The sequence below is a fragment of the Anopheles merus genome, chromosome 3R (assembly GCF_017562075.2).
Source record: "Anopheles merus strain MAF chromosome 3R, AmerM5.1, whole genome shotgun sequence".
Taxonomy (NCBI): domain Eukaryota; kingdom Metazoa; phylum Arthropoda; class Insecta; order Diptera; family Culicidae; genus Anopheles; species Anopheles merus.
The window spans coordinates 48461933-48475564 of record NC_054084.1 but is presented as its reverse complement, the minus strand read 5'-3'; the positions used below and the strand labels follow the sequence as shown (position 1 = coordinate 48475564).

General features: G+C 42.9%; 1 protein-coding gene across 2 annotated transcripts in view; it reads left to right on the top strand.

Annotated features, from left to right (window-relative positions):
* Nucleotides 1–13632, top strand: part of LOC121595249 (hemicentin-1-like) — a 66054-nt gene that overhangs the window by 38487 nt on the left and 13935 nt on the right. For both annotated transcript variants that reach the window (XR_006005144.1, XM_041919074.1), the window contains exons 2-4: nucleotides 6804–6993; nucleotides 7080–7340; nucleotides 7422–7618. Coding sequence is in view for 1 of the 2 variants with exons in the window: in XM_041919074.1 (XP_041775008.1) it covers nucleotides 6804–6993; nucleotides 7080–7340; nucleotides 7422–7618 (648 nt within the window). In the remaining variant the exon portion in view is untranslated. The remainder of the gene's footprint in view (nucleotides 1–6803; nucleotides 6994–7079; nucleotides 7341–7421; nucleotides 7619–13632) is intronic.

Genomic DNA, 13632 nt, shown 5'->3' with positions numbered 1-13632 from the left:
GTTGAACATGCTCTAGAATGGTTGGCCACCAATTGAGATTAGTTGTGCCTTTTCCTACTCTAACCTAGCTGCACGCTGAAACCTAGCGTAAGAAAACGGTTCCTATTGCAAGGACGTATTTTGAGGTGTGGCTCGGCGATTAAATCGTGTTATGCTGCGGTTACACTACATTTGCTGCCAATGCACACCAGCGTGGAGCACCGCCAATGGCCCACTTCGAAATGAGTAAACGTGGATCACAAGCTATCTGCGGGCACAAGAGATCGTCATCGGAACGGAGCGTCGACTAGCAAAAAAAAAAAAAGAAAAAATGAGTCGTGGAACACAAATGGGTGGCCTGGAGCGAAGAAAATTGGATCGGATTGTATTGCGCGCAAGAATGTGAGACGCACATTTGCGCCAAGCAGAGTAAGCCCGTTTTTTCTTCTGCTGTCTCTCCCGGCTAGTTTACCGAGGGGAAAATAAACTCAACTGCTGGTGGTTGAGCAACTCCTTTCGGATTTTTCAACCCCGGGGCGTGTACACTTCATAAATACGCTTAGTTAAGAGATTTGTTTCGCTCAAAATCATTGGCGTATCGTTTGGAGACATGAAGGGCGGTTAAGGCGGACGACTTGGCAAACCGTCACTTTAATGACACGGTTCTGCTGGTATCGATGTATCGTGGCGATAGCTCGTGGCGGAGGGCGGACTTGTAACAAAGAGCAATTCATTCGTCACTTGAACATGATGTCATTTTTATGCCCCCAACATGGCCAGCAAGAAAGGTTAGTTTTTTGTAGTTAAACGAGCATTTGACAAGTTTTGGGCCGTGACTACACTGGTCTAAAAGAGTCGCTTAAGTTTAATTACTTCTCATATATTAAATATAGTCTTTAAAATCTTGAGTAAAATTTGTGGTGAAAACAAGAAATGACCACTCATTAATTCTTTCACTATCAAAAACAAAAATAGTAACACAAGCTTTGTCCGTTTTCCACTAAACAGGTTTTTCATTTTGCGCTCATTTACGCAGGTATGTTGTCTGCATAATTTGCGTGGATGCCCTTTTACGAATAATAACAGTTTGTGTGCGTGGGTCCATTTGACCGGCTTATGGCGCACTATCGACAGCTGATTAATCAAAGTTGATTAGCATAATCAATATCAACCGAGCCTACACTTCAGCTTAACTCAACCGATATGGTACCGTTTGATGATGCTTGGCAGGCAAATGGGCACCCACATCTTTTGGCTGGCATATGAGAGAGCACTGGCTGGCGGCGGTGTGTTAGGGATGCAGGAAGAAGTGTGCCTATAGTGGTCAGAACCATTACGGTTATTAGCGGTTATTTTTCGTGTGAGGGTAATTGATGGCTTACTTGTCCTTATGTCTGGGTGGTTGATGGTTGCTGGCGTTAGTGTTGCGCTTTGCTATTGCGTTCTCTTGACGTTCGGTTTTGTGTTGTTTATGACGGGGGCACCACAATAGTGGAAAACCACTCTGCACAATCAGACACCCCGGATCTTGGAAAGCATGGAGCTATTTTTCTTCACCACAGTTTGTGGTTGGTGAATGTTTGTTTTGTATACATGTTCACGCGAGTCTTGCGCCTTCCGGTTCGTTTGAGAATAGAGTTTTTAAGCTTATCCTATTCTATTTCGTGTACAGTTTTCCCAATCAGAACCGTGAAATTCGAAGGTTAATTAATTAATAGCATGTAATTGAATGACCTGTGAAGATGTAGGCACGAACTCTCGTTTGATTGAATACTGAGTGTTATATTACGATAAGATTGACAACCGCAAACAATTAAATGTTATTAGAGGTTTTGTTAATTGTTCTTCGAACCTCATCTATACCAATCATTGAAATGTTATACAGTCGTCTTATTTGTTTTAAATAAGGAATTACGTTGTGATCAAATACTTGTTTTGCCTATAACAAATATACCATCAATCTAGAAAAAAGACCAGAGATCCTCGCTCAAGATAGTTCCTAAATCATTTAGGTTTTATGATGAATGATAAAACGTTGTTCAACTGGTGGTTGTCTTGCTATCAAACACTTGCTACTTTCGAACAGAAACGAAGCACATGGAAGAAATACCGGGAACCGGGTACGGGTGGCTGCGTTGTAGTACTTGACTCTAGCATCATTTATCTTATTGTTTGAGTATAGCTCGATGCAGAGCCATGGCGTCGGGATTTGAAAAATTGCACTTCGTTCGGTACTCGAGCGTGTGCGGCGGCGCCGGTCGTAAGAGTTGTCCCGCATACGCTAGGCGACATAATTTCCGGCGAAATGGTGGTCGGTTCTTTGGTGTGCCAATTTGAAATTTAGTGCCACTTTAATGTCGGTCACCAAGGTGGTGGTGGTGTGTGATTGATTGGCTTAGTACGGTATGTATGAAGACGAATCGAGATAGCTCAACGTATGCCGGTTAGCATTTCGTACAGTCCTTAGGGAAGGGTTTGACGGTCTTCGGAAGGCAGAAGTAATCAGGTGGGGGAACACTAAAATCAAGTGTTGTTCATGTTTAGCTACAGTATCGATAGCATCAGCACAAACACTCGTGTGCAGTCTTCCGTCTTGTGGTACATGTCTGTGGGCTTTGAAGTTTTTCGGGGAACAAGAGTGGTACAACTAATTACACAACCAATTACATTGCGCCTACGTACCCCATTTTCTCTGTGTGATGTTTGGAAGTTAAAGTGCGTGTTTACCGGAGCCCCGCGGGTTATGGTTAGTATGCCGATCACGATTACTAGGAACCTTTTAGTCGTGCTGTTTTTTTTTTGTTTTGTCAGTTCACTCAGCTTCCCTTACGTCGTCATCTAATCGAGGGCATCATTTCAATATGCTGACGATCGTTCATTGGGTAACCGGCACATTGCCCAGTTTGGCGTGTTTGACTGAGCCAAGAAAAGTTTCCGATTTCGCAGATTAATTTTCAACTTCGGGACGATTTAATTAATTTTCATCCTCGAGCTATAGGAAACCATCGTCCGTAGTGGGAAACCAGGCGAAGTTGTCGGTTTGGTGTACGGTGAAGCGGTGGCTGTATCGAGAAGAAGCTTGGAATGCGCTTAAAGCTAGGGGCGGAGTCGACACAGAGTGATGGTTAGAATATTGCGCCAGTGATGCGTCTGTAGTGCTAGGACTTTTTTAATTTCTTGTGAAATTGTTGAAAACATAGCTATGGTTGTGTTTGAAATGCAAAATCGTCATCGGAAATGCGGAATCGTCTGTATTCGTAAGGAGTCCAGAGAATCATAGCATCGATACCAGCAATAAACACGAATGCGTGAACGAAACGATGGTCCAAATTTGCGCGAAAATGTTAAAAATGTTTGGATATAGGACAAGCAGAGAGAGGAGCATTCTACGAAACAAATCGACTGCGATTGCCAGTGAGCGATGGCGGATGGAACGGAAGCTATATTTTTGATTACAGCTTAAAAATCACTTCAGGCGTTAGATTCCAGTTTGATTAAAAGTAGATGGAAATATCTGGAAACTGAAACTACGAGAGCATTTTAGTGAATGAATTGAGCGTTTAACGTTTCCTGGAAGATGTATATTTCATTCCCTCTTTCTCGTTACTTGGCTTTGATGGATCACAGGTAGTTTTTAGCTGGTATACAGATGCTATTTTTCTTTATTGTTTACCATTAAATCGATTGAATGTTGCTTCTTTCGATTTAAGCTCGATATTAGTTCCACCTCTTGTTTGTTATTGCATCTTACAGCTGTACCAAAACAAGAACAATGGTTGAATATATACAACCATTCCAGATTGTATCAGCAATCGTCGATGTATAGACATTTTATTATAACAAATCTTGTAACTAATGCACCTTTTTTGTACGAATGCACTGTTCGGGTAATGGGTTTCACTTTTAGGTGTGAATTAGCTACACTGTTCGCAGTTGAAGAAGATCTGAAAATCATAACCATGTCGAACGCACATCTTTATTGATTCGTTTACTTAGCTTTTGCTCAAAGCTACGCGGTCTTTGTGGCGATACTGCGAGACGAAATAGAAACCAAAACGAACTTAGCGCACACGGTGGTTTGGTCATGGAAATTAAAGTATCATAAAGTGCAAAAAAACCGGCACGAACGTGAATGACTCAATGATAAACAGAGGTAGTTTTGAAAGTGGAACTGAAGCGAATAGCTAGACTAGCTCGGCTACTGCATCATTGAGGGTTCGTGCACTCGCGTGAAGTATTTCGTTTCCCGCAGTATCAATGTACGATTTTCGATGGTTTTCTGTGCGTTCAAGTTGGTGGAAAAGGCAAAAACCAAGCCAATTTGATAGATATACACACGGCGAGGTAGTTTTTAGTCGATCGATTGATCGTGGTTATACACAGCCGATGTTTAGTTGCTGGGTTTTCTTTTTCACTGCAAAGTGATGGTCTGGGTACAAAGGAGGAGCATTACTAATTCCTACTCACTGGTACATTGGTGGATTTCGATTAGTTGATTGATTTTCAAGAATCTGATGTGTCGAGTGAGTTAGCGATGGTGGGATGTGTACGTGGAGTAAAATATTAATTGCTGTTAAATTCCATTCCATTCGGGGTGGGATTGACAGGCAATCACGAAGGAAATGAAAGTCTTAGAGCTACGCACATTTTGATGGAATTGCAAGAAGAGCTGTGTAATACTGTTCTATGCAATGAAGCAGAGTGAATTAGTGGGAAAGGCCGGGAGCTAAAGGTAAATGAGATGCATGGGATATTTGTATTGCGAAATGAGATGAAGCGTTTGCAGCATGTACTGTAGAAAAAAACCCCAAGAAGTGGTGTAGCGTTGCTTGTGTGCAATCAGGTGATTTACATTAAACCTGAGAATATCCATTAGCCTTACGGTGTCTGGCACAAGATGACAATTGACTGATACACACATTGGCGAGTTAGCAACAGCTACTGTGGCATCTTGTATCAATAGCTCCAGGCTGTTTTGAAGTATAAATGTCCTGGCAGTATGGAATGATTTCTCATCATTCTCTTTGCGAAATATCCGCCATGCCGTCGTTGCTACAGCATGCCGGCGAATGGTGAGCCGCCTGGGAAGAAAATATTTCTGAGGAAGTCACAGTTTTGCAGATGCCGTTTCGCAGGTATTTTTCTGCACAGTCATTAGTGAATTAGGTTTGATTTGTAAGGAGTTGCAGAAGCCGCCGGATCGGGGGGCTGAGTGGTGTTGACTTGTGACTTGATTTGTACGCTTGACTGATTGGTTCGTTTGGCGAGGATGACGACGACAACGATGACGCCCGTGGGACTGAGTTCATCGTTCAGATTGAATCCCGTCTCCTACCGGTTGCCCCGGTTTCTTTTTGCCATATGTGTATGTATGCGCTGAGAAACGGGAAACCGATTCGGAAGAATGGAATGAAAGGGTCTTATAAACAATGCAGCATAATGTAATTATGTTTGATAATGATCACACGATTCTTAACTGTTTCATACTTTATGAATTCACCGAGTGCGCCGTGCCACAGCGCGCCACCAGCAATGGCGTGGCCGCGTAAAGAGAGCAAAGGCCAAATGAATGAGTATGGGCGAAAACTCCGAACAATAAAACAAACAAGCCCAAGTAAACTAACTGTGGGTTGCGGGGCCTTTCCAACAATGGGGCCGCTATGGTGAAGTGGAACTCAAGCGTGGGGGGAGGTGCTAAGAACATTGGATAGGAAAATGAATAACACATCCCCTCCTCATACACACACACACATGCTTGTTGTATGGTATGGACACTGTTTGGTGTATCACGCGTGATGTGATGCCGTGCGTGAGACATTTGATGGAAAAAATCGTGGGTGAAAAGTCACCGACCTAATGTTGGCCGACATATGGTTTGATAACAATAGCAGCAACAACAACAAGTTCAATCGTCGCCCCAAGCGACGCTGTACACAATAGAGCATCTGCAAGGTGTCGTGCCAGTATCGTTTCGGGACAGACTAGATCCGTCGTGCGGAAAAGACGCCGGCCGGGCGTGGCTGTGCAGTGTCGTGGCTGGGTGGAAATTTAATTGTCTTGTTAGAAACAAAGCGTTAGCGATGAGAGCCACACACAACCTCATGGCTGCTGTTATGAGGGGTAAAGGGGAGGGGGGGGGAGCGGGTTGCCATGTCCCATGGATGTCAGTAGCACCATACTATGACTCAAGGCGGCAAAACAAGTGGCACAAGTGGGTGAGAACGGCTTCGCAAACGTTTTCACATGTTCTGCGTATACTACCGTTAGTTTAATTTATTTTCAAATACCGTCTTACTTGGGTACAAACACTCAATGTTTGAAAGGAGTTTTAGTCCAAATTAGTAAAAAGGTTTGTGTGTTTTCTTTTTGCATCACCGAATAAACTGTAGTTGTCGGTTTTGTTTGTATTTACGCAATTTCTCAGGAATTTTACCGCGAATTTAGTTTACCGTCAACATAAAAATGGATCATCTGCTTGTGGAGCAAAATTGTTTACTCTCATAGCTTTTTGTTCGTCTGCTGAAACTGATACAATATGCACAATGAGTTACTCGACTTAACAGTGCTGTTTACTTGCTGAAAGTGCTTTATATGACAATGGGAAGATACGAGATACGATCTTACGAAACGATCGTTCATTCGTTGTTTAGTAAATCCGGTCCAGTAATGAGCGAAAACCAAACATTCCAACCGACGGGTCAATATTTATCGAATAGCTAAAAATGTTTACCGCCTGTTGCTGCTTTCTGCGTTCTTCGTACCACAATATTCAGGCAAATGCTAATGCATTGTTTACATTTTATTTTTTATTTTTCTATCCACAGTTTTACTGCTGCTCGGTTTGGCGATGGCGAACAAAACGATGGACACACGGGAAGGTGAGGATGTGATCTTGAAGTGTCGCTTCAACGAGCACTACTCGGACCGGGAATACTCTTACTATTGGGCGCAGCAGTCACCAAATAAGTACGACAATGTTGCGATCAAGGGTGACACCTTCAACCCCAACTACAAGTAAGTGTGCTTAACTGATACAGAATAGGGTTGTTTCTTTTTACGTCTGAAAAATCAAATTTCATTGCTTTTTATTCTCTTCCTAGGATTGATTACCGACCTAATCAGGGTATTTACGATCTGCAAATCTTCAATGTATCGTACGCGCGCGATAACGGCCGCTTCGAGTGTCGCATCAAGCAGATCGGCAGTGACAATGCGATCTACGAGGATTACTACAATCTGACGGTGCTTACGCCGCCACAGCCTCCGCTAATATTTCCGGGCAGCGAAACGACCGCCACGGAAGACAAAAAGCAGGAACTCACCTGTAGCAGTGTGGGTGGCTCCCCGGATCCCACCATTTCGTAAGTTTCAAAATATCCAGTGTGTCATTCATGAAGATAAAAATATGGCGCTCCCTTCTGCAACTTTGTCAATGTTTGCAGCTGGTACCGTGAAGGAAGTACAACACCATTGGCCGCCAATCTGATATATGGGGGATCGCGTGACATGCAGACGACCAGCACATTGACCATTATCCCACGTCGAGAGGATGATGGTGCGAAGTTTACGTGCGTCGTGTGGAACCGAGCAATGCCGGAGAGCCAGCGGCTGGAAACGGTTACGACATTGTCAGTGCGATGTAAGTACCCGATTTCACTGTAGTTTCCATATGTAGCACCGCACCGTTGCTCTCAAATCGCACGGAGCCGGCGTTCATTTGTGCGTCTTCCTGTAATTATGCTTAAATATTGCACCGCGAACGAACGCCTGTGATCAGGGAAGATGATCGATGAGCGAACGTTTGGGACAGCTAATCGAACACTTCCAGGAAGTGAGACATTAGTCAGTCACACGTACATTCCGTTTTTCGAGAGCTGTAGAGATTTGAATTGTTTTTGTTGTTGTTGTTGTTGTTGTTGTTGTTGTTGTTGTTGTTGTTGTTTAATCTGTTGGAGCGCAGATGATTCAGTCACTCTTTTACAGATGGACACATCTTTCGAAGCTGTACCACACACAGTTTTTAGCAGGGAATTCCCGTGGCTTCTTTCAATCCGCTCTAAAAAAAACGTACGCAAATCAGCATCTTGAATGCGATTGTTGCTAGTTTGACCTCGTTTGTTTCTGGTGCCGGAGATGGCAAATTATGAATCATGTTACACCTGAACTCAGCTAGTTACTCATGGAAGCATATCGGTTTTGCTGGCAAGCAAAAAAGGAGTTATCTTCCAAACAAGCAGGGCGCCATCATTGTGCGTGGAAGTATGACACGTAAAATATTAATCAGACAAGTTCGCGCGCCACTGTGCAGGGCGTTTCTGTGCCTGTTCCTGTTCGTTCCGTAGCGTAGTAAAGGCTTTCCGGCTGACTGTGCAAACTTTCTTTTTTTTTTCTTTTTTTTCTTTTATTCCGTTTCCTTCGATCCAATTCCCTTCCGTGAGGCGTTTGATGGTTGGTTGGTTTCTACTTTCATTTCATTCCCGTTTCATTTTTGCGTTTTCGACCTTCACGCAGAGCCAGATACAATTTTTTGTGTGTATCTGTACTGGTTTTGAGATCTCCACCAGATCGTGTTCCAGGAAAAGATTTGAATATGGCACCGTGAGTTATTCACAGCTCTCCATCCCTTAAAAAATGGCAACATTGACAGGGATGATGCGATTTGGACGTACACAAAATAAAGAAAGGAAGCAGCTTCAAGGTAGCGGTTGAACGAAGCGTAACTGTTGCATTTTTTGAAGAAGAATATTCATGTTGCTTCGTTGGATGGATTTATGTTAGAGAAAAGCGTCGTATGGGCCGTGTTCGCCACGTGCTCCTCCGTGCCGTGTTTAGATTATTATTTTGATTTGCTTGTGTTTAAGTCGTTGGTTTTGTCGGTGGACGTGGGCCGTGAGATGTTGTTGCTCAGATTTGTGAAATATTCAATGCATTTTTGATGTGCTTCGGATGAACAATGAATGAATGAAAAGACACGTTGTACATTTATTGAACAGCGTAAGAGATTGTTTTAGATTTTCCAGTGTGGTCCATGTTGCGATGGTTGCAGTTTAATGCAATCGCGTTGCTGTTGAACGTTTGATAAGGAAGAAGGTATTTTTATGACTCTATTGCTCTGTACAAATTCGCATTTCTCTTATCACTATAGAAATGCTAAAAAGTATTTTGTGATGATACAGTAAAAAGCAAAAATATAGGATACGCAGAGGTTTTAAAGAAAAGCTTATATTTAAACAGAATATATAAACCATTAGATATCATTAAAAAGTACAATACGATATAATCCGAGCAGTTAAATTAGCAGAACATAACGCTTCAGGGTGTTCGCTGTATTTTCATTTTCTCGTTAGATTCACAATGTTTTGTTTTCGATGAATTTGGGATAAACTGGATGGGTTTGTAACGTTTTGTGGATGATAATTCTTGGGTCGGTTTCTGTCATTTGTGACATTCGCAACTCAGCGGGCGGCAAGAGAAGGTACTCTATTACGTTACAGAACAGCCACCTATAGGATCGCTACAGAGCGCTCTGTGCGTTGTATCACTCTTTCACCTCTCTTTCGGATATCTTTTGGCCCCAAGGCGGGCATGGGTCGAGTGTACTGCAACGGTGGAACTAGGCAAACTGACCGCTCTTAATAACCGAATCAAATCGTGGGGGAAAAAAGTTAATGGGCATCATTAGCGCCACAGCACCACACAACACAGTGCTGTACTCGCACAGTTAGAGGAAAGGCAGAACCTTTAGAAAGTCGGTGATAAGTAAGGTTGGATAGGCAGAAAAAGATGGTGGCTTGAGAGAAGCATTGCGAGAACAACGGACGACGACGACGGACACGCTGTGTACGGCTAGAGTTGCTGCCGGTGTTGATGGCAGTGAAATTTTGTTTTCCGTTAATTAGCCTCCAAGTTCTTCATTTGCGCACCCTCCTCCGCCTCACGGTCGTGGTGGTTGAGCGATGTGTTAGGTGGGGGCGTGGGGAGCGTGCACATCGAGAGTGAGGGGAGTGAGTCGTCGGTTGTTATTTCACTTGCCATTCTGCTGTGTATATATTCTCTTATTTCACTTTTGTCGATTTTTTTGTGTGTGTCCTTGCTTGGGTGCGCTCATTTACTGCGCTTTGTTGGTGTTGTTTTTATCCCCCGTGAGCACATTTCTAGCCGTTCTTGTTGGTGTTTCGAAGCGAAAATTGAAATTACGATTTGTGCGTTGTTTGGATTTGCTCAAGGACTGGTAAAATTGGACTTATGTACAGCTACACGGCGGTTGCTGCGTTGGAGGTGACAGGGGAGAAGCACAGATGTTTTCATTGGGCGCGCAATGCAACACCGGGTATATATATACATATAAACTGTTGTGCAGGTCCGTTTCGTGCTTATTTTATGCTCAATGCTTTGTGACCTCTCCTTCCGCCCACTTTGGAAGGCAACAAATGCTAATTATTTTTCATCTGATTTAAAGCTTGTTTGTGGTACGGCCTCGTTACGGTGGGCAATTGTGAAATCTGATTTTATCGTCAACTTCATGGTTATTGTATCTCAGTGGGCAGCAACGTCGCCAATCCTTATCTGTTGGGTTGACCAGATTTTTTTGAACTGTGTCAAAGAGGATAACGAAGAAAATGTTATCATTTGATTAATTAGTGTGAATGATGTAGATATAGCGCTCTAGGTTTAAAGCACAGCTAGAAGTTCAATTGCTTTGCGAATGAATTTTGTGATATTCTTCGATGTTCTGACGAATAGACGATGTCTCAAAACTAGTTTGTGGAGTTGAAGCATTGTTGTGAACTTGTATTAGTATGTGGTTCCAATACATAGAACCTTTAGAAACAACTTGTTCGGCCATAGTCACGAAAAGCGTAATCAATTTCAGTATCATTTCGTATTTTCGTCTATCAGGCTCTTGTAGGATGAGAACGCCTAGCGCTGGTTGGTATCGAGCTTACTGCTACTACTATTGCTGTTGACAGGGACGAAAATAGTTTTCTAGTTTACAGAATAGCACAATATATTAAAAGTTCGTATCGGTGGTGGGGGCCTCATTCGCTGCATGGAAAGGAGCATCTCTTCTGGCCGGCCCATTCGTTCAAACAGGAAAGCCCCGCTTGCATGGAACGTCGAGGATGTGTCTCTTCGTCAACAAATGTTTAATGTATTTAAATAAATTACCCAGCCGGATGAATACCGGAATGTTTGTAATTTGGAAAGTTTGTCAATTTTGAACAAAGTCGTTCTTGTTATAGTGTGTTGTTGTTCGGTATGTGCTGCAATTGAAACGATGCAGAATCCATTTGTAGAACGCAGATGGGCAAACGTTTAACGACAACGCAGAACGATTGTTGTCTTCTATCGACTGATGCTTTGTTGCACTATGTTGCGAAATTTAACCAATCCCAAAGATAAGAAATACCGTTGAGGATGAGAAGTCTTACCATCTCGCTAAAGTTTGCTGTAATTTGTAGAAACACAGAACGATACGATTTAGCAACGTGGGTTATCGGTTTTACTATGGTGACATGGTTTTTTTTCTTAGTTGAGTTGATTCTACTTATTTACTTAAAGATTCCCAATCTCATAAATGTTACATATTTTTTCGTTGCTGTTGGACATTCCATTGCCACTTTTGTATTGTGCCTGTTGGGTGTGTTTTTATACGAAGCTATTTTGGTCCATTACTGGTCCTAACGTGCACGTTAGGGTCAGTGTGGCTCAATTAGTACTACAATGAAGTAATAGATTAGGCAGGCTTCTATATTATGGATTTCTCCTAGCATGTGCCTATGATTCGTGTACATAGTAAAAGCTTTTGATTTACTCTAGTGTGTAGCACTGTATAAAGCACCTAAACCACGCTATCCCACATAGCGCTCAGCACGTGATACAGTGAAGAAATGGTGATAAGCGTAATTTGCCGGATTTCTACGCAGCGTTGTCGCATAAGGCTAGTACCCCCAAAAAAGACTCGGCAAACAGTTGAGGCAGTAGATTAAGATACTGCGGCCCACCGTCGTGTGCCTCTGTTGCTACTCATATCTTGAGAGTAGGCCCTTCTAATTGTAGAATGTAGTTCAAGCTCGCGCGCTGCACAGCAGCACGCAAGGAAAAGGAAACTCCCCGTGCACGAACAAAATTAACCGTAACGGTTTGAAAACGATTTCAAAATGCTTTTCACGGGTAGATAACCTTCCACTTTTCGGGTTGGGACAGCGTTGGGAAAAATGCCCTGCCCGTAGCTCGATCGAGTGCCGGATTGGCCTACGGGCGGTTTTTGGTGATGGTGGTGGTGACTGAGTGCGATGCGAAGATGAAAAATCATTCCATCGGAATTTGGCAGCTGCCAGTGACGGGTTTCTTGTTTTGCCCGGTAGAGGCTTTGGCTTCTACTGTTTTCGTTTCCGCTGCAGAGACTTCTGTTGCTTGCAGACGAGGGCGTAAGAGATTAATGAATTGTGGAGGGCATTAAGGCGAGGGTATACGGACCGAAGATATGTAGAGCGTGTGGAGGTTGTTCTATTCAGGGTCTTAAACGTTACGCACCATGGGTTCGTTGTTTGTTCGTTCGCTCGCTCGCTCGCTCGCTCGAATGCTGTAGATTACCACGAGTCACTTAATCTCCGTTGAAAATAGCAAGCTGCAGGGTTGTTTTTAGGGAATGGGATTCTGCCTTTTGCTGTTGCTGCTGCAAGTCTCTTACACGCTCGCTATTGGAGCATACTACATTACGCTCTAAGTGTCATCATCATCTCGGTGTGGAGGTAAAATAATCACCACCAGTCGATGAAATTATGTTCTCCGGATGCTGGGATGAAGAATTTGTAAATGGATTTTACATTAGCAGCCCACGGCAAAAGGAAGGCAACCGTACTAACAGCATGCAAGACGTCAGGCCTTGCTTCTTCTTTTTTTCATTGTATGGCGAAGGACAAATGGGCCGAAAAAGCGTCACATTGTAATGTTTTGGTAGGGTCTCGTGAATGACAATAGGAATTTGACTGAATGATTCCTACTTGACGGATTTTCCTTTCGGTTGCTGCTGCTGTAATTTTTGAAGGAGGCAATTTGCTGTCATTACGAATGAAAAATGATGGTTTAAATGATCGTACAAGGTATGTTGCTTTCGGAAGGTGTACTTCTTGAAAGTATCTTGTTTGCTGGTCGTTTTAAGCGTTTACGGGAATGATAGAATGGCTCAACGAGACAACGGAATGACAATGATGCTATGGAGCTACTGTACCCAGCATCGTAGAATGCAATGCTACAGAAGATGTCTTATCCGTATCTTACGGGGTTTGGATTGATTTGGAGTTAGGAGTGATAATTAGATATTTTGAACATTTATTGCTAATTTATGTGCAATTTATGTTACTTTATTGTTACATCATTTGTACTTTTGTAAAACTCGATAAAAACTGCCGTGGAATTGGACAAGTTGGAGCTACAAAACATCGATCGTTTTTTATCTCTCTCTCCGTTTTGACGTTGAAATGGTTGACTTTGTCAACCTTTCAACATCCGGATGCGTTGAGTAACTTATGGAGACACTTTTAACGTGTGCTAAGTCAGTGATAAAAGGCGAAATTTTCCACGATCCTTTGCTATGTTGTAAGTCGTTGTTCCGTTAAATAAGATTTATACCGTACCTGTTGGCCATCA